The 21,540-nt window shown below is 46.0% G+C and overlaps 1 protein-coding gene across 1 annotated transcript in view; it reads left to right on the forward strand.

Moving 5' to 3' along the window:
- The first annotated feature begins 494 nt into the window (after positions 1-494).
- The window catches only part of RAB11A (RAB11A, member RAS oncogene family), a 29,936-nt gene continuing 8,890 nt past the window's right edge, over positions 495-21,540 (forward strand). The window contains exons 1-3 of the mRNA XM_073568883.1: positions 495-671; positions 14,717-14,912; positions 15,314-15,507. Coding sequence (XP_073424984.1) covers positions 632-671; positions 14,717-14,912; positions 15,314-15,507 — 430 coding nt within the window. The 5' untranslated portion in view covers positions 495-631. The remainder of the gene's footprint in view (positions 672-14,716; positions 14,913-15,313; positions 15,508-21,540) is intronic.

Genomic DNA, 21,540 nt, shown 5'->3' on the forward strand with positions numbered 1-21,540 from the left:
AGCCCTCTTCCATCTCTCAGCACTCTGCCCTCTCTCAGCCCTCTCAGCACTCTGCCCTCTCTCAGCCCTCTTCCACCTCTCAGCACTCTGCCCTCTTCCACCTCTCAGCACTCTGCCCTCTCTCAGCACTCTGCCCTCTCTCAGCCCTCTGCCTCATGTTGTCTCTAGTACCAAACAACTGAGCGCATACGGAGCAGCTGCTCGTGTTTCCTTCCGTGCCCGCAGTGTCACAGCGGACTGCCCACCCCCCGCCATACTGCATCACCTCCTGCAGAACAAAGCGCCGCCATTTTGCGCCTCTCACTGCGCTCTGTCACGCCGCCCTACTAACAACTTTAAGTGATTTATTTCAGAAACTACACCTATAAACCAACTCATTTTTTCATAATAAACCAGCAACAAGAAAAGAGATACCGGAACACAGCCACAAATGACACGGCGGCGAGGGTGTACAAAGATGGCGGAGCGGTGCTCCATTGAACCCGGAAGTGCTGCATGCTTGTTTCCGGTTGGGACTGGGCGGAAGCGTTGTTCCTGTTTCAGGGAGGGGTTCGGTCACAGCCGGGCTTCCTGGAGATTTGTCGGTTGGTGCCGATAGCTGCAGATCCGGAGCACTACACCAAGCGCCAGCATGGGAACCCGGGACGACGAATATGACTATCTGTTCAAAGGTAGAAGCGGGAGCCGCGACGGAGGACGAGGGCAGCTGTGGGGGGAGACGGGGCTGTAATGGCGGCGGAGATGGGGTGCAGATGACGGATCCCTGACGGCGGGGACATAGACTAACGTGGAGGGGCCGAGAGGGATGGACGACTCACCGCACAGAGGGGACGGGAGGATGATGGGGGATCCGGGCTGTGCCGGTGTCACATACAGGAGGGCACATCATATATGTGGTGGTGATCACATGTATATGGCGGGGCACATCATATGTGGTGGGGTACATGTACTGTATACAGCAGGGCACATAGATGGGGATCACATGTATATTGCGGGGCACATCATATGTGGTGGGGTACATGTACTGTATACAGCAGGGCACATCATATATGTGGTGGGGTACATGTACTGTATACAGCAGGGCACATCATATATGTGGTGGGGTACATGTACTGTATACAGCAGGGCACATCATATATGTGGTGGGGTACATGTACTGTATACAGCAGGGCACATCATATATGTGGTGGGGTACATGTACTGTATACAGCAGGGCACATCATATATGTGGTGGGGTACATGTACTGTATACAGCAGGGCACATCATATATGTGGTGGGGTACATGTACTGTATACAGCAGGGCACATCATATATGTGGTGGGGTACATGTACTGTATACAGCAGGGCACATCATATATGTGGTGGGGTACATGTACTGTATACAGCAGGGCACATCATATATGTGGTGGGGTACATGTACTGTATACAGCAGGGCACATAATATATGTGGTGGGGTACATGTACTGTATACAGCAGGGCACATAATATATGTGGTGGGGTACATGTACTGTATACAGCAGGGCACATCATATATGTGGTGGGGTACATGTACTGTATACAGCAGGGCACATAGATGGGGATCACATGTATATGGCAGGGCACATCATATATGTGGTGGGGTACGTGTACTATATACAGCAGAGCACATAATATGTGGGGGGGTACATGTACTGTATACAGCAGAGCTCATCATATATGTGGTGGGGTATATGTACACAGCAGGGCACATAGATGGGGATCACATGTATACAGTAGGGCACATCATATGGGATGGGGGGGTCACAAGTATAGAATACGTATGTCACCTATAATATTATTTATATATATATAACAGGAGTCACCTGTGCAATTTATATAATATCATATATATACTATACAGATGAAACTGAGCTCAGATCCTGGGACGTGTGGCGTTACATAGGACTGCAGGTGAACCTGCTGATGTACAGGATCAGGTTCCGTGTCAGCTCTGCTACATCAGTCCCCTCAGTATCCGGTCGTCGGGACGCTCCTCTGTACCCTGCAGTTTCGGTGCACTAGGCCTCGGCTGATTGCAGTACGTTACCATCGGGAAATCCTCCGTACCTGTCGCTCGCTGCATCGCTGTCTTGTTAACCCCTCGTGTTATGTGGAAGATAATGTTTGCAGCAGATGATCATCTCCAGCATTGATCAGTCTCTTCTGATGTCACCTCACAGAGCGCTTTTTAACCCCTTCTCCTACAGCAGTGTGGCCTGTGGCTCTTCAGCTGTGGTCAAAGTGCAATCCCACCACCTGACCTAATAGCGGTGGTCTCCAGCTGTGGTGGAGTTGCAGTCTGAATCAGATTTTCGTCTGATTTGTGTCCACTATTACTGACACTACTTCATCAGTTTTTCTTATACACAAATAAAAGTATTCTGTTTTCCTTCTCCGACTCATTGGGGCTGGATTCCCACCTCCCAAGTTTTGCGGTCCGAGTACAGACTGTGGTGTATGGTGGCGGCCACTAATTTCCTGCCCTAAGCTCCTAGGCATGTACCCGGCTGTCGGTTTGGGGTCAGGTTACTCTCGTCCGCTCCGTGCATTCTGACTAAATAATTGATCCGGCACTTGGATCAAAATCGGGCGCATCTCAATTTTATATTTGTGGACACTGTCTGCAAAAAAACAGACATATGAACAGCCCCATAAAGGAGTACATGTTCTGTGAAAAATTATTCCTCGGATGTGAAACACAAAAGTGTGAGGCCTTACATGCAGTGGCTGGGAGTTGTAGTACTTTGCATCCTGTGGCTCTCCAGCACGCCGCAGTAAGGGCATTGGCTCAGTGGGGGTTAGTAGTCCACATGCCGTGGATATTGTGATTACCAGACTCTGACTTTATGGAAACCCCCCAGCCCCGACACTGTATAATACTGGGGTACAACATAAGGGTGCATGTGTTCTAGAGGAGGCGGCCCCCTGCGCTTCCTTCCCAGCAGCTCCTCTATGGTGGACAGACCTGTTGGGTTGCAGTCATCTGGGTGGTTTTGGCACCAGCATGGCTCCTGCACCGATTAGTCATTCGGGAGTGTGAGCGACTCCTTAATGAATAAGTATTATAACCTGTCCTGCTTTTCTGTACAATTTACCTTTAGGACAACTCAAACTTTGAAATCTCCCCAAGTTCTTGGTCCTGGTTTTGTCTTTTACTTTAATAAAATCTCGTTCAGAGTTTCTATTTTTTAATCCTGTTGTTCCTTGCTATCATCCGTGTGAGGCTGATTTATGTTCTTGATTGTCTAGACACAGGCCTATGCCCATGATCACTACTGAATTTAGCATGTATCCCCAAGTACATGTACATACGTGTGGATATCAACCAGTGAATTGCATAGTAGAGAATCGATTCCCAACACCCGGCCCTCCGGCCATGTCGGTGATCTTTGGTCGCCCTGAGAACGGCTTCCCACCTCCTGGCTATCACAGCTCCTCTTGATTACCTGTGTGACTTCATCGTTGCGGCATGACACATGTGACGTCTCTCCGGGCCGGCGAATCAAAAGAAGAGCTGCAGATGCCGGGAGGTAGGACTCCCGCTCTGCCACCACATGTTCCTGACATGGCCCATGCACCAACCCTAAGTACCTGTCATCTTTAGGTCTAGCTCCTTAAAAACCCTTTCTGGCAAAATCACAAGCTTGCTGTCCCGTCGTTAATACAATTTGGGTCTGTAATAATTAACTTTTTGATGTAATATACTAGAGTTCAGCAAAAGAGATTTTCAGGGCCCTGGTCCTGAGCCACATTGATAGTCTGCAGACACAGGACCAGTGCTCTGTTCCTACCTGACGTGGTCCCGGCGTCTCTTCTGCTTGGTAGGCCTCACCATGTCATGAGAGTACTGTGGCACATGACATAATGCCTGGCCTACTGATCAGAAGCGGTGCCGTAGATCCTGTCAGGTAGGAGCGGGGCACTGGGCCGCTGTGTATGGACTAACAATGTGGCTCGGGACCAGGGTCTGCACATCTTTCTACTGAACAGTAATGTACCTTTTGCCTGTCATTGGGCGATTTAAAGGGACTGCAAAGCTAATGACTGTGGCCGGTTGTAGTAAGAGCTGCTGATATCACCCGCTCATGAATGTATCTAGAGGGGGAAGCACAGGAGATGACGTACTGATCATGGGGGCAGACATTGTTCTGGCTTTCCTGTTTCTAATCCTTTTCAATAACACCACAGTTGGCCTCTCCCTGGCCTGAAATGGCTGATAACGGGGAGAATAGAAAGCTTCTGACTGGAAATAATATGGCTGATAGACCTGGTGTTCTTTTAACTCCCTGGTTAGTGAGTAACTTGTCCTACCGTCTGCCCCATAGGATCCGGGCCGTGTGCCGCCGTCACCTCTGCTGCTGATTAAGAACCTAGGAAGTTTGCCTGTACGGACTTTGAGTTGTGTTCGGGGTCAGTAGTCGGAGTGCAGTTTGACCTCTGTAGAGTCAGGAATGTCTGGTGGTGGTGTGGGGGGAGTTGTACTAGACTCCTGTGTCCCCTGCGCAGGGCTCCCAGGTCTGCTGTTATACATATAGAGGACTATTACATTATTAATGCCAGGCCTGTAAGTGTCTGCTGACCCCTTCATCAGTGCTGGGGATGTATTCATAGGGCCTAGGATATAATCCGCCATCCTGATAATGTACGCACTGACGGTGACCCGAGGGTCCTACCCTATGTGTAGCGGTAACATACAGGTGATCCAATGCTAAATTCAGACATCACTATACTATGTTCTACATATTATACGATATAATAGCAATTCACGCTAACGGGAGAATGACTACATGGACCAGGGGACCGGGTAATTGGCTCTCTGTCAACGTTGATAGGTGTGGATCCAGCCGCGAAGCCGGACTAGTGACTTCTGTGATTCGTATGCAGACCCTTATGACGGCTTCCTTGTGTTTGTGTAGTTGTGGTTTGCTTTATTAGCTGCTGAGATTGTAGGTGGTCTTTCAGAATTTTGTTCTTTCGGCGGAAGTTTGCAGATCGTTTTTGTGTAGGATACACTCGAGTGACCATTTGTTTCCATATCTGCTTCTTGTGAACTCTTATCTCACTTCTGCATTTATGCTTTTGGCAGAAGTCACCAGGAAATCTAATTGAAGTGACCCTTGGTCCAGGGAGACCTTTTCATGGCATATGCTGTAGTCTGAGCTGCACTGGCCCATCCGAGATCAGGGGAGATTCAGCATAGAGGGGACCCTGATATGGCAGATTCATGACAGAGGGGCACAGGAGAACTTCAGCTAATCGCACCCACCAATCTCATATTGATGTTCTATCACATGAAATGGGCATCTGTGTTGGTCCCAGACTGCACCTTTTAAGATTTTTAGACTTCTATTAAAGTGGATCTGTCACCTCTCCTGGCTTGTGTATTATAGTAAACTAGATGGAGGCGGTATTGTCACGATGGGATGGCGGCAGGCTTTGCAGCATTGAGAATTTCTCCTCCCCCAAAGTTCATTTAAAAAATTGTCTGTACTCTGATCGTGTGTAGAACATACCACAGCTCCTGGGCAGAGGAGGAAGCAAACGAAAATACTGACATTACAGCAGGAGATTGCAGAGGATACATTTTGTGAGGTAAAATATTGTTTAAAATCAGTCAGTGAAATATTTTACCTCACAAAATGAATCCTCTATGATCCCCTGCTGTAATGTCAGTATAGTCTTTTGCTTCCTCCCCTGCCCAGGAGATGTGGTATGCTCCGTACTTTGTCAGACACGGACAATTTTTAAAATGAACTTTCGTTCCTGGGAAAACCCCTTTAATGTGACTGGCTTCCTCTGCCGCCGGGATCAGCTGAATGATTCACTGTGCCTGCGTGGAATTTGTACAGGCGCAGTAAGGCCGGTTTCACATTTGCGTTTAGGGCCGCAGCGTCGGCCTGCGCATGGCCACTGCTAAGCCCCGCCCCCTGCCGCGCCTCCTCTGGTAGCTCCGCCCATGCATCCCCTATCTTTATCACTGAGGATGCAGGCCGTGCTCAGTATGCGTTTGGCGGCACCTGCGTCCTTTTGACGGTGCGCCGAGCGCAACCAAATTGCAACAGGTTGCGTTTGGAGCTGGTCGGCGCACCGTCAAAAGGACATACTGCGCACGGCCTGCGTCCTCAGTGATAAAGATAGGGGACGCATGCAGCGTCATGCGCCCGGAGGCGGAGCTACTGGAGGAGGCGCCACAGGGGGCGGGGCTCAGTGGCGGCTGTGCGCAGGCCAACGCTGCGGCTCTAAACGCAAATGTGAAACCGGCCTAAATCAGACTGCCGCCATCTTTGTGCAGAGAGATAGCGGCGGACACGTGAAAACTGCGCATGCGCTCCTCCTGTACAAAGATAGCGGCGGTCAGTGAATCATTCGGCTTAGCCCGGCGGCGTGTTCACGACGGTGTTCCGCTGGTGGTACCGTGCAAGACGCTGCATACAGCGTATCCAGTGTGTGTGTGTGTGGTACGCGTACGGGATATACAGTGTGTGTGTGATGCGACGATGTTCCGCTGGTGGTACCGTGCAAGAGGCTGGTACCATCAGCAGTTTCCATATTGAGACACCCATCACTTGGGTGTCCCAATATGCCGGTCGGTGAACTTCCGTTGCTTGGAATTCTGGGATCCGGACACATCTGGATGGAACAGGATGTGAAGACATTACAAGGTAAGTATGTATTAGGTACTTGCATTAGCCATGATGTAACTGTTCTGGAGCATTTCTATGTTTTGTGCTGTTCCTCTTAGAAGGATGAAAGTGTCAAAGGGGTGTGTCAGAAATCTAATTGACTTTGCAGGCAGGTCCTGAAAAACACAGCTGAAAATTTGCTGAAAAAACTCAACATGTGAACATAGCCTCACTCTGCCAGCACTGATTGGACAGGGGGGTGGTTATGTAGGACATGCCTCCCTGCTGGTAACACCCAGGAGGAACAGCTCAACCAATAATGTCTGTAACGTGCTGTGGAATTAATGGCGCTGTATAAATGAGGAAAATAAATAAAATGAAGCTTTGTAAGAAAAGAAACCCCAGAATAGTTGCATTATTGGGACTGCAGTGGTTTAGTCACAATCAGAAGAGGTGAGGATTCTCTTACAGTCCACACATCCTTGATATAACAGCCATAGAAATATAGCAGCAGGTGAGATTCATAAAACTTATTATATAAACTTTTAATATTATTAAAACTAAGTAGCATAAAAAATGAAACCCGCCTCCGCTTTTATATACACATAGATCAGATGAACAGACAGCCATGGTGGTGTACAGTATATCTGTATACACACTAGACCCTTTTAGGAAACACCTGAAAATGACAGTGGTCATATATGGTGCATGTGAAGCGCAAGAGGAAATATCAACATGTTAATATGTATCGGATGGAAAAGTTGGAAATCTCTCACCCAGTAGTCCACGGGGGCGAACAGAAAGGTCTTCCTCCTCCGGTGTAACGGGAAAGCAGAATCCTCATCATGTTAACATGTTGATATTTCCTCTTGCGCTTCACATGCACCATATATGACCACTGTCATTTTCTGCGCCGGTTTCTAGAAGGGTCTAGTGTGTATACAGATGTATACGGGCCACCACCATGGCTGTCTGTTCATTTGCTCGGTTTATATAAAAACGGAGGCAGTTTTCATTTTTTATGCTACCGAGTTGTTTTTAGAAATATTAGCAGTTTATATAATATTAAAAGTTACGTTTTATGAATCTCACCTGCTGCTGCATTTCTACGTTTGAGTTTTGGAAAATACCAGACCACTTTGGGCCTGATGGCACCTGTGTCTTGTGCTCCGTTGGGTATCACAGCCATGGAGTCTGCGCACGTCAGACGGGTGCAGCACTAGTACTGCGGTGTAGGTGCAAGGATTTGCCTTTCGAGGCTCACACTTGTAAGAAATGGTTAAGTTATAGAGGAGCTATCGCCAGGTCAAGTGTTTAGTTTTTGCTTATTTTATTCCACCTGCTCCCCTGCATATTGTTTTTATTTTTTTCTTCCTTTTTAAAAGTAAAATCCACCATAAGGTTCCAGAGATATGGACCTTTTAATTTTTCTGTTTTTTACAAGTAGGATGATGCTTATGGGAACCTCTGGGGTGTGTCTTTAGGCTGCTCTGAATTATTGCTCTTTGAGGAATGCCCCTGTATGAAGACTTTAAATAAAAGATAAAAAACCTAAATAAAAAGACCTATATCTCTGGAAACGACTGGCAGATTTAAAGAACACAAAACACAAGTTCTTTAAGATATGAAAGAAGAGAATCAGTAGAGGATTTGTGGATTAGTTTAGGGGATGTGCTGTTTGCTATTGGTTCAACGGTGGCCAAAAATCAAATGAGCTTTTGTAAGCGCTCTCCTTCCCGACGTATCAGACGTTTGTAGGTGAATGGATCTTTTATGCCGGCATGGAAATCTTCAATATTGGCAGTAGAGTACGCCATGTAAACAGCGGATATGCTGTCATTAAAACAGTGCTGTACGGGGACTTTTCTTGGGTCTGTGTAAATGAGTGCCGACGTTGCTGATCAGTGCCGACATGGCCAATCATCACTCATTAATGGGCTGAAATCAGCCCATCTGAATGGACCTTAAAGTAGGAATGATATCTAGAACGTGGTGCTAAGGTGAGACCAGAGCCCTGGGCTGATAGTAGCCGCCCTGCGCTTTCCTATGTGGGTGACTCACGACGCACGCCCTGTGAAGTCACCGCAGTCTCTGGTACACTGCGTACTGCGTCACTCCTGCAGGCTGCAGTCTTCACAGCAAGCTTTACAGGGCGATGCTTGTGAAACCCAGTGCTAAGGCCAAGGGTGATGTCTCATCACACCTGGGAGATCTGGGTGACGCCACATTTATTTGGGCCGTCCCCGCTTTGTTGTATACGTTCTTTATGTCGGAGAAACGTTTACGTGTACGAGGTTCTCCAAACACGACTTCCTCCCATTATTGAATGGAATGCGTCTCTTGGCAGGATGACACGTGTGAGGGCTGTGTACGGAGCGGGCAGTATCAGGCGATCCCCCGAGGGGCAGAGTAGTGAGCTCCCTCCAGAATGTCTATACTTGCTTGTCCTGGCATGCTGCGCTCCCGCACCCTGATCGTTTCTCCTTGGTCGCCCTGTGCGGTGTTTGCAGGTCGACCTCCTGTCCTGTAGTCAATCCTTTGTTGGTTAGTGGGAATCTTGCAGCACAGAAGTCTGCTGCTACTGCATACTTTAATCCTGAGTCGCTCCTGGATTGGGGGAGGTGAACCGGAATGAAAATTCCTCATAAATCTGCGCTGATAACCCAAAATATGCAGAGCTGCTTATCTCCTGCATTTCTTCCATTGTTCCTGCAGGTAGCTGAATACTATAGCTGTGCCTGGCGAGGGATCCCACCACTGACGGCAGAGTTATCAATAATGTCAGCGACACAAGGTTTAGTGCAATGTGGAAACTGTCAGTAGTTTGACCGATGTTTACAAAACATTACTTAAACGTTCTCGCCAATCATGATAAATGTCTCTAATAACAGCTATGCAGAGCCTGGCACAGCGCTGCTCCAGATCTGCTTTGTCCTACATGTTCTCAGCATTATACGATGACGTATATCTTGTCACTAGACCCACCGACACCGCATCCCTGATAATGTCCCTACTGGGAGCTGTATGGGGACGCACTTTTGCTGGTAGGTAGATCTACACCTGAATGAACTTCTCTATGGCAGATTGCACGTCCTGCCAGGTAAAGGTTAAACCCTGTGCTAGGAGCTGACATCGGCCTCTCCCTCTTTAGAAGCATTCAGGCTTGCCGAAGGGCAGGTCTCCTTCATACGTCACCTTAGTAGGAAGTGTCCCAGGAGCAGGGAGACCTGTCAGACGGGTGCACCTGGGCGTACCTGACGAATTCTCATCAATGATACTAGAGGTGAGCCATGCTGATTCACCGTCGGGGCAGATCGTCTCCCACTCCTTCCTTCAGGTGCTGGCAGCTGGAATGTGAGCAGATGTGATTACTGTACAGTGCATGTAATGCAGCACCAGGATATCTACACCTGACAGCCAGAGGCAAACGTAACATGAAATTGTTCTATTCGTGCTTTTTTACATCTATGCGCAGCATGATATTGGTGCGGAGACCCTGATTCCAGTTATATACAGTGGGTACGGAAAGTATTGACACCCCTTTAAATTGTTCACTCTTTGTTTCATTGCAGCCATTTGGTAAATTCAATAAAGTTCTTTTTTTTTTTCTCATTAATGTGTACACTCTGCACCCCATCTTGACTGAAAAAAGCCAGAAATGTATCAATTTTTGCAAATTTATTAAAAAAGAAACTGAAATCTCACATGGTCATAAGTATTCAGACCCCTTGCTCAGTATTGAGTAGAAGCACCCTTTTGAGCTAGTACAGCCATGAGTCGTCTTGGGAATGATGCAACAAGTTTTTCACACCTGGATTTGGGGATCCTCTGCCATTCTTCCTTGCAGATCCTCTCCAGTTCCGTCAGGTTGGATGGTGAACGTTGGTGGACAGCCATTTTCAGGTCTCTCCAGAGATGATCAATTGGATTTAGGTCAGTGCTCTGGCTGGGCCAGTCAAGAATGGTCACAGAGTTGTTCTGAAGCCACTCCTTTATTTTAGCTGTGTGCTTAGGGTCATTGTCTTGTTGGAAGGTGAACCTTCTTCCAAGTCTGAGGTCCAGAACACTCTGGAAGAGGTTTTCATCCAGGATATCTCTGTACTTGGCCGCATTCATGTTTCCTTCAATTGCAACCAGTTGTCCTGTCCTTGCAGCTGAAAAACACCCCCATAGCATGATGCTGCCACCACCATGTTTCACTGTTGGTATTGTATTGGGCAGGTGATGAGTAGTACTTGGTTTTCTCCACGCATACCGCTTAGTATTATCACCAAAAAGTTCTATCTTCATCCCATCAGACCAGAGAATCTTATTTCTCATAGTCTGAGTCCTTCATGTGTTTTTTTTTTTTTTTTTTTCTTGTTTGTTTTTTTTTTCTTTTAGCAAACTCTGTGGGCTTTCATATGTCTGACACTAAGGAGAGGCTTCTGTCGGGCCACTCTGCCACAAAGGCCCGACTGGTGGATGGGTGGCAGTGATAGTTGACTTTGTGGAACTTTCTTCCATCTCCCTACTGCATCTGTGGAGCTCAGCCACAGTGATCTTGGGGTTCTTCTTTACCTTTTCTCACCAAGGCTCTTCTCCCACGATTGCTCAGTTTTGCTGGGCGGCCAGGTCAAGGAAGACTTCTGGTGGTCCCAAACTTCTTCCACTTAAGGATTATGGAGGCCACTGTGCTCTTAGGAACCTTGAGTACTGCAGAAATTCTTTTGTAGCTTAGGCCAGATCTGTCCCTTGCCACAATTCTGTCTAAGCTCCTTGGCCAGTTCCTCTGACCTCATGATTCTCATTTGGTCTGACATGCACTGTGATCTGTGAGGTCTTATATAGACAGGTGTGCGCCTTTACAAATCAAGTCCTATCAGTTTAATTAAACACAGCTGGACTCCAATGAAGGAGTAGGACCATCTCAAGGAGGATCACAAGGAAATGGACAGCATGTGACTTAAAGGGAATCTGTCACCTCATTGTTGGCCTATGAGCTGCGGCCACTGCCATCAGGGGCTTATCTACAGCATTCTGTAATGCTGTAGATAAGCCCCCCCCCCCCCCCCCCCGATGTGACCTGAAAGATAAGAAAAACAAGTTAAATTAAGCTCACCGGGGGTCCGGTCCGATGGGTGTCGCGGTCCGGCACCTCCCATCTTCAAGCGATGATGTCCTCCTTCTTACCTCTGCTGCAGCTCCTGCGCAGGCGTACTATATCTGCCCTACTGAGGGCAGAGTAAAGTACTACAGTGCGCAGGCATCGGGAAAGGTCAGAGTGGTTCGGCACCTGCGCACCGTAGTACTTTACTCTGCCCTCCTCGCCTGCGCAGGAGCTGCAGCAGAAGTAAGAAGGAAGACGTCATCGCTAAAAGATGAGGCACCGGGCTGCGACACCCACCGCACTGGACTGCCCCCCAGTGAGTATAATCTAACTCCTTTTTCGTCTCTTTCAGGTTACATCGGGGACTTATCTACAGAATGCTGTAGATAAGCCCCTGATGGCGGTGGCCGCATCTCGTAGGCCAAAAATGAGGTGACAGATTCCCTTTTAAATATGAGTGTCTGAGCAAAGGGTCTGAATACTTATGACCGTGTGAGATTTCAGTTTTTCTTTTTTTTATAACTCTGCCATAATTTCTACATTTGTTTTTTTTCAGTCAAGATGGGGTGCAGAGTGCACATTAATGAGGAAAAAATGAACTTTTTTGATTTTACCAAATGGCTGCAATGAAACAAAGGGTGAAAAATGTAAAGGGGTCTGAATACTTTCCATACTCGCTGTATAACTTACTGGGATGCTTGCTGTCACTTTGATAAAATCACTACTTTACGAGCTGCAGATATCAATTCTCTGAATGCTGAGCTCTGTATAACCCCGCCCACACCACTGATTGGCAGCTTTCTGTGAGCACTGTGCATAGGCTGCAAGCTGCCAATCAGTGGTGGGGAGGCGTTATACCAGCTAAGGACAATTGAGGACTACATGGCACAGGGTTTTCTTGTCCTCCAGTGATGATCTCCTGCTGATGGAAAGGATTTTGTTAAAACTACAGCAAACAGCCTGGTAAGTGGCATATCCTTGGAATCAGGGTCTCGGTCTCTCTTACGCTGCTCTCAGATTAGGTGTCAAAAACATGATGACAAATTCCCTTAAAATAAATCTCCATAGAAGCCTATGAGCAAATTTGTGAAGCACGATGTGATTAAAAAAATGCACAATAAATTTCACAGACTCTTACTAACTCCTATGAAAGGGGCTTTCCAGTCCCATTCCATGTTGGTAGCTAAGGGTATGTGCACACACTGCAGATTCACCTGCGGGTTTTTTCCCGCGGAACCGCAGGTAAAGTGACCTGCGGTTTGGCCTGCGGTTTCACACCTTTACTATGTGAAAGGTGTGAAACCGCAGCAGAATCCGCAGAAACAATTGACATGCTGCGGAAAAAACCCCACAGCTTTTCCGCAGGTAAAAAACTGCAGCGTGAGCACTGCGGTTTTGAAAACCCATAGGCTAACATGGTACTATACCATGTCTGCGAACTGCTGCAGTTCTGCAGGGCCAAAACCGCAGCAAAACCGCAGCGTGTGCACATGGCCTTATACTTGACAATCGCTTTGTGTTCCTGAGCTGACACTTCAGGTGCATAGACTGAGCACTTGTTCTATCCACAATAAAAGCAGAACATGGATTTACGAATGGGGCCATACTCGTTTTGTTATTTTGCTCCATAACCTTAAGACTGTGCCCACGTAGCGATTTTTAAGCGTTTCTGTGGCGTTTTTTAACACGCGATTCTGCCGCGTCCCATGCATTTGTAATAGAAAACGCACATGTTGTGCCAATGGTGCGTATTTTACCGCTGCGGAATCGCTTAGCGGTAAAAAAACGCAGCATGTTCATTAATTTGGCGGAATCGCCTGCAATTCCGCATACCATCAATTATATGAGCAAAAACTCATGGGAAAACGCTTGACAATCGCATCAAAAACGCGTGTCAAAAAGCGCATGCGATTTCCCTGGCAAGGGCATGCGTTTCTGCTCAGGAAAAAATCGCTTGAAAATCGCTACATGGGCACATAGCCTAAAGGGGTTTTCTGGTTTCCCAAAACTTGGGTTCCTGGGCGCGGTTTATTTTATATAAAAATACAGACACTGTCTTACTCGCCCATCCTGTGTGCTGCTGAGTCTCCACTGCTGTTCTAGTGCCTGTTGTTTGCACCACTGCAGCCAATCGGTGATCTCAGCGTCTTGTGCCGTCTACTCGAGCACCTCACTTATGGGCTGCAGCGTTGTCGACACTGCAGACAGCATCAGACACTGGGAAACTCTGCGCCGGACCTGGGGAAGGTGAGTAATGCTGGTGTGTTTTTTTTATTTTTTTATTTTTTTAAATCAAATTGAGGGCATTGGTTTTCTGAAACCAGAAAACTCATTCAAAGAGGCTGTCGTATTATGTTGATGACCTATCACACCAGTGGGGGTGCAAAACCCGATACTCCCACTGATTAGCTATTATTTGCCCCAGCGATGGCTGGATATAAACCTTACACAGCACTGCGTTGTGTATATGTAGCAGCCCCTGCCGTGTGCTGCAGATCAGCTCCTGTTCTCCTGCATAGTGTGACATAATATCACTTCAGGTGCAGATTTGTAATTCTATCTCCGCACATTGTGTTTGAGCTTCTGAGATTTCGAGCATTTCTTCCTTAAGCCATATGATTCCTAGAAAGCGACCTATTGACTTCTGTAAGGAGTTTTCTAGACATGATCTGTGCGGAGGTCATAGGGCAGGGAGGGATGGGGAACTTTTACCATCACCTATCATGCTGGTTCCTGTGTTATCTACTGTATAATGACTGCTACCTTTAATTGTTTTCTTGCCTGTGATGATAATGCGAACTGCTGAAAAGTCTTCTCTTCAAAACAGGAAATATCAGCCTAATCAGTTTAAAGGTCAGAAGAACAAAAAAACACATTACCTTTAGGAATTTAGGTTCCTAAATAAATGTGAATATTCTCTTCTACTTCTCCGCCATTGACGTATGGACGTTAGATTTTGGTGACATGTTTTCCTCTTCTCTACAGTGGTGCTGATTGGAGATTCTGGAGTTGGAAAAAGTAACCTGCTGTCTCGATTCACCCGCAATGAGTTTAACTTAGAGAGTAAAAGTACCATCGGGGTGGAGTTCGCCACAAGAAGCATCCAAGTGGATGGGAAAACAATAAAAGCTCAAATCTGGGACACAGCTGGCCAGGAACGGTACCGCGCCATCACCTCTGCGTGAGTCATCCATATGTTATAGTGGACGGAGGGTTACTGCTCGGTGAATCCTCTCTGCTTATGCATTTGAAACGGCCGTAGGGAGCAGATTCAGACTTGTCCCTGTCGTATTAGTGGAAATTCATGTCGCACATGGGAAGTCTCCATGACTGTACATAGACTACAGTGGAAACCATCCTTTTATTGCCGCTGAACGGTGGGGTTTGCACTAGATGGCATCAGCCGGGTTTGGAAGAAGCTGCTGCCCTCAAACGTGTCGTGCCGATGAGTGTTGCTCCTCGTAACCTAGCAGGGGCATATAGTGACACCGTTATACTCTTTGTTACAGATTTGTGTTCTGTAACTTGTGTTCTCTAGATTTCTCCTTTATCCATGTCTGACCTGTTGTCTTCTCCCAACAGGTATTATCGAGGAGCTGTCGGTGCTTTGCTGGTCTACGATATTGCCAAGCACCTCACCTACGAGAATGTGGAAAGGTGGCTAAAGGAGCTGCGGGACCACGCAGACAACAACATAGTCATCATGCTGGTGGGCAACAAGAGCGACCTGCGTCACCTGAGAGCTGTGCCCACTGACGAAGCCCGGGCTTTTGCAGGTCATTATTGTTATATGGTTGTGTCTTTGTATTTCTAATCTATCAGGGGATATACAGATGTGAGGAGTTATAATCGGGGTCCTGTATTTGTGATATGTATGTAGCCATGCAATGATCATCTATAGTTCCAGGCTTACCACCTCTGCCTATGAAATGCTATATAACCCCCCTCTCCTACAGCGAGTATAGGGTCCAGTAACGTCACATGCTACATCTAATACTGAACAGTCCTTGTAGCACTTTTCATATGTCCCATGTCTGCAGAGCCCACAAGCTTCTTATGGAAGCCATATTGTGTACTTTTATTTTACATCACATATTTCGAGGCGCAGGATCTGTGCTCAGTACCTCCATGTAAATCAGGCATACAGAACATTGAGTTTTATGCGTGTCATATGGTTTCACTTTTTGACCTACATGTGGTCGAGTTCCTCACATTTTTTTTTTTTTTTCCCCCCCAACAGAAGATGTTTGTACTAGACTATAGATTATATAAATCCCAGCCATTTACAGCCTCCTTTTAGTTCTTGATGAGCACTTTTAAAGGGAACCTGTCACCAGGTTTGGCTGATGTGAGATAACGCCACCACTTTTTAGCCCTGATATACAGCATCCTATTTACATTTGATAAGTGTAGCCTTTGTAAAAGTCACTAAATAGTTACTTGATGCAGGAAACCCAAACTAACACTCTGCATTATATGAACGACACTGGACTGCTATGGTGTCTGGCAAACTTGACCATTGTTAATGACAACCAGCAAAATTCAGATTGCAGCTCTGTAGCCTTATGGTTAACACAAAGTAAATAATTTGCAAGTGAAAAGGAAATTGTCAGCTTGGAAAATGCAGTGTAATCTGCCAGCAGCGTGCTATGGAGCAAGAGAAGCTGAACAGATCGATCATATAGTTTTGTGGGGATAAACTCAACGTAAGGGGCATTCTAGTGGCCGTATTAATCGGACCACAATGCACGGACTGGCCGTCGGCTCTTCCAACCCGAGCTTGACACTTTCATGGTTTTTTTTATGCAGCTGTCATCGTGGGGTCGGGATACCCACCGGCCAGTCCATGCACTGCACCATAACAAAGTGATGGTATGTGACTGGGATAGGCCATGACTATGATCAGTGTAGGTCTGACCTTTTTAACCCCAACCAGAGGATGAAGAGGCTGCACTACTAATTCAGACCTGGGACCCTCACACCCACCCTACACCCATTTGCATTTTTTTTTCTTGGCAGAGCATCCCCCCTGTGCAGAACAACTGTAATGTGGCGGTATTAATGTGGATTGAGCTGGCTGTAGTTCTTCTGGTGGCTGGGATTGACATTGTCAGGAAAAAACCATAGCATAAAGCATTTTTCGGATCGGTGCGACTCCCATATTTCAGCCCCCCACCAATATTAAAGTGAAGGTATAGTTCATCGGGGGGCTCCGCTGCAGATTCTGGCATTGTAGGAAATGAGGCCTGCAGCTGAATTTTTCCCAGCAGAACAGACGGAGAAAAATCTCAGAAGTCTACAGTAGGGTCTGTCAACGTCCAGAAGTATTAATTTTGCAACAGAGGCGGCACTGCAGAATGGTGTGTGTAGCTGGAGCCTAACTTACAATAGAAAAACTAATTTATTATCCTATACAATATTGTGAGTTTAGGACTTTGGACTTGTTTTGTATGTGAAAGCCAATATTCCCCATACTGCTGGTCTAAGAATGGTAGGAGCAAGCGCAGTAAGCACCACTCCCGGCTAATACAGTAGTGTCACTACAATGTCCGTGCTATATGTACTAGCGGTATGATGCAATCTGCAGATCCTTTCCCTGTAACCCTTCATTTCCGCAGTTACTAGTGATTCCTACCAGCTGTCGTCAGGCGGTGCAGAGCAGGTCACGTTAGCGCCTAGATCTCGGCATTTCGCTGGCTGAGTCACCTTACAGGATGTTCCTGTGTTCTGCAGAAAGCTGAGACTGTCCATAAGATAAAGAGCACCATTACCAGGAGAACTCCAGTAGTACAGTTTCCTCCTGTTTTTTTTCGTTGTTTGCTTGTGGCATTATCATTTTACACCTATAACCAGATACTGACGCTGAAAAGTGTGCCTACACTAAGCAAGGAAATAGTCAGGTTTTTCTTCACTGCTAGTCTCCTGATTGTCCAGCCATACCAAAAACTGTACAGGCGCCAACCATGTGGTGGATATGACGAATTGATCAATGCTCCCTTGTTGCCATCATGGATTTTTTTTTATATAATCTATTAAAAAAACAAAATTGTAATCTTGCATTTTTCACACTGGCCACTGAGGCTTTTTTCAACTCATACTTCTTGTCCTTTCAGTAAGTGTTTTCAGCAGGCTCCTTATCATAAGAGGCAGGATGACCAGTAACGCCTCTATACACAGCTGATAGCACAGGATCCACCAATCATAGTTGGCAATGTCACAGCTCACCCTGCTCCCCCTCCCTGATTGCACACGCTCATTAGACGCTTCATTACAAAAGAGAGTCACGTTCTGACCATTGTGGCTAATGTACATGAGTTTTTCCACTTTCCTGAGTGTAAAAAAAAAAAAAAAAGCCCCAAGCACCAGTGTGAAAATGGCTAAATTTCTATTTTTTAATTCAGTGTGAAATGTAAAAAAAAAGCCACGTTTTAAAAAAAAAAAAAAATATTTAAAACACAAACTAGAATTAAAAAATGGGTTATATTCTGATAATGGCTTCCCGTTAATTGCAGTTTAGAAATGTTAAAATAAAAACCTGTGCAATTGTCAGATAAGACCAAGCAGCAGCCATTGCTTATAATTGTAAATTGTCTTATGTTACCAAGAAATAGGAGGATTGTCAGCTCTTCGAGGAGATGTATAGAGATTTCTTAGCTGGTCAAAGAAGAATGACGGTTCCAAATAAGAACAACTAAAAACCCATGTAACACTGGACAGGAGGAGAGGTGGGGTTCTCTTGTTGGGTGGTCTCTACAGAGAGGCAGGTATGGTTGTGAAGAGGGGTCGTCTTGCACTCCATTATATTGAGAGCTGGTTTCTGTGCGGAGGTGGAGGGATTATTTTTTCTATCCATGGTGGGGGCCAGAATGTCAGAAATGCTTCATGGCGCTCTGCCAAGTTGGAAGTTAGTTTTTCTTTTATCATGAGTCACGTCTTCCGTATTCAGTGTTTTTCTTCTGTGCATAAGTAGTTGTTTGTTTGCGGTCTGGTTCTTTTTTAAAGTCACTTAAATTTAAAAAGTTCGTCACTGTGGTCATTTATGTTGTAACCTGATGGGAGAAAAATCTATACAGGCTCTGCATAAAAAGGCCAATCTGACAGGTGTATAACATGCCTCCAGGTGATTGGCGTAATAGAAGTACTATTGCACACAGACTCCTACACCTGTGGCCACTGTTCTCTGGCAGAGTGGAGCCCAAGTCTGATTCCCACATATGGATGCAAGAGATTTGCATCCAGGGATTATCAAAGAGTTCTTTTTTTCTTACACAATGTGCCTAAGAACTAACAGGGAAGTAGTTGCTACCTACCCGCCTGTTGTGCCCGGAGATGAACGCTGCCTGCATGGAACGGTCACACACCGCTCCTGTTGGCGATTGCGTGGCTTCCACTTTTGTCACGTCGACAGAGCAGCAGCTTCTCTACCGCTCTTGCTATGTTGACAGTGTGACTGCCAACGTCCTGCTGATTGGTCAGTCAGCATGACGTCAGCGGTCAAGCCCTGTCGCCAGAACAGCCCAGAAGAAGAGCTGCTCTGTTAACATGGAACAGCTAAATCTCTGGTAGGAGCGGTCAGTGACCACTCTAAGCTGGTGCCGGGTAAAACAGGCAGGTACAGTGCCTTGCGAAAGTATTCGGCCCCCTGGAACTTTTCAACCTTTTTCCACATATCATGCTTCAAACATAAAGATACCAAATGTAAATTTTTGGTGAAGAATCAACAAGTGGAACACAATTGTGAAGTTGAACGTAATTTATTGGTTATTTAAATTTTTTGTGGAAATGCAAAAACTGAAAAGTGGGGTGTGCAATATTATTTGGCCCCTTTACTTTCAGTGCAGCAAACTCACTCCAGAAGTTCATTGTGGATCTCTGAATGATCCAATGTTGTCCTTAATTACTAATGATGATAAATATAATCCACCTGTGTAATCAAGTCTCCATATAAATGCACCTACTCTGTGATAGTCTCAGGGTTCTGTTTGAAGCACAGAAAGCATCATGAAGACCAAGGAACACAACAGGCAGGTCCGTGATACTGTTGTGGAGAAGTTTAAAGCTGGATTTGGATACATCCCAAGGAGCACTGTGCAAGCGATCATATTGAAATGGAAGGAGTATCATACTACTGCAAATCTACCAAGACCCGGCCGTCCCTCTAAACTTTCATCTCAAACAAGGAGAAGATTGATCAGAGATGCAGCCAAGACGCCCATGATCACTCTGGATGAACTACAGAGATATGCAGTTGAGGTGGGACTGTCTGTCCATAGGACAACAATCAGTTGTACACTGCACAAATCTGGACTTTATGGAGGAGTGGATGAAGAAAGACATTTCCCAAAGATATCCATAAAAAGTGTTGTTTAAAGTTTGCAATAAGCCACCTGAAGACACACCAAACATGTGGAAGAAGGTGCTCTGGTCAGATGAAATCAAAATCAAACTTTTTGGCAACAATGCCAAACAATATGTTTAGCGTAAAGTCAACACAGCTCATCACCCTGAACACATCATCCCCACTGTCAAACATGGTGGTGACAGTATCATGGTTTGGGCCTGCTTTTCTTCAGTAGGGACAGGGAAGATGGTTAAAATTGATGGGAAGATGGATGGAGCCAAATACAGCACCGTTCTTGAAGAAAACCTGTTGGAGTCTGCAAAAGACCTGAGACTGGGACCAAGATTTGTCTTCCAACAAGACAATGATCCCAAACATAAAGCAAATTCTACAATGGAATGGCTTACAAATAAACATATCCAGGTCTTAGAATGGCCAAGTCAAAGTCCAGACCTGAATCCAATCAAGAATCTGGGGAAAGAGCTGAAAACTGCTGTTCACAAACGATCTCCATCAAACCTCACTGAGCTCGAGCTGTTTGCCAAGGAAGAATGGGCAAGAATTTCAGTCCCTCGGTGTAAAAACTGATAGAGATATACCCCAAGCGACTTGCAGCTGTAATCGCAGCAAAAGGTGGCGCAACAAAGTATTAAGTTAAAGGGGTGGAATAATATTGCATGCCCCACTTTTCAGTCTTTGAATTTCCACAAAAATGTAAAATAACCAATAAATTTCGTTCAACTTCACAATTGTGTCCCACTTGTTGATTCTTCACCAAAAATGTACATTTGGTATCTTTATGTTTGAAGCATGATATGTGGGAAAAGGTTTAAAAGTTCCAGGGAGCCGAATACTTTTGCAAGGCACTGTAGCTACTAGGCCCACAGAAAAGAAAAAAGATAACCTCTTCAAGGTCAAGATGCTCTGTGACCACTGAAATTCAGATGCAACTTCAATGCCTCTGAGGCTGTAGTTACTAGGCATCTGAACTGCCTGGATTCCATAGTTCTGAATTGCACGGTGACTATTAATTCTCAGCAGAAGCTCTTGTATCTCACGAATGCTTGAGGAGTGACATGCTACACCAAAGGTGCAAAATTGGGCTTTGAATCCCTACATTAGTATTGAAATTAGATAAGACTAGGCTAGGGTGGTGAAGATCTTCTAGATATCCAGAGAGAGCAGCATGGGGGAAATTAATCAGATAAACTATAGTGTTTGCCCAGTTGTGTCAAACTTTACCTATTAACAACAGCAGAATAGAATCATTTGATACAAATGTTCATGTTAGGAGAATGGGGAGTTTGTCCTGAATATGTAGTTTAGGAGTCAGAGATGGCTGCTAGGAGGAAAACTTACTGCTAGTCATCCTCACATTGCACCGATGTATTTATCCAGGTAAGAACTGAGAATAGACCAAGAAGCAAACTGGGCAAGGATTTGGATTTTAACGATGTGTGGCAATCTC

The sequence above is a fragment of the Dendrobates tinctorius genome, unplaced genomic scaffold, assembly GCF_039654945.1.
Source record: "Dendrobates tinctorius isolate UK_male_01 unplaced genomic scaffold, ASM3965494v1 ptg000022l, whole genome shotgun sequence".
NCBI classification, from domain to species: Eukaryota; Metazoa; Chordata; class Amphibia; order Anura; family Dendrobatidae; genus Dendrobates; species Dendrobates tinctorius.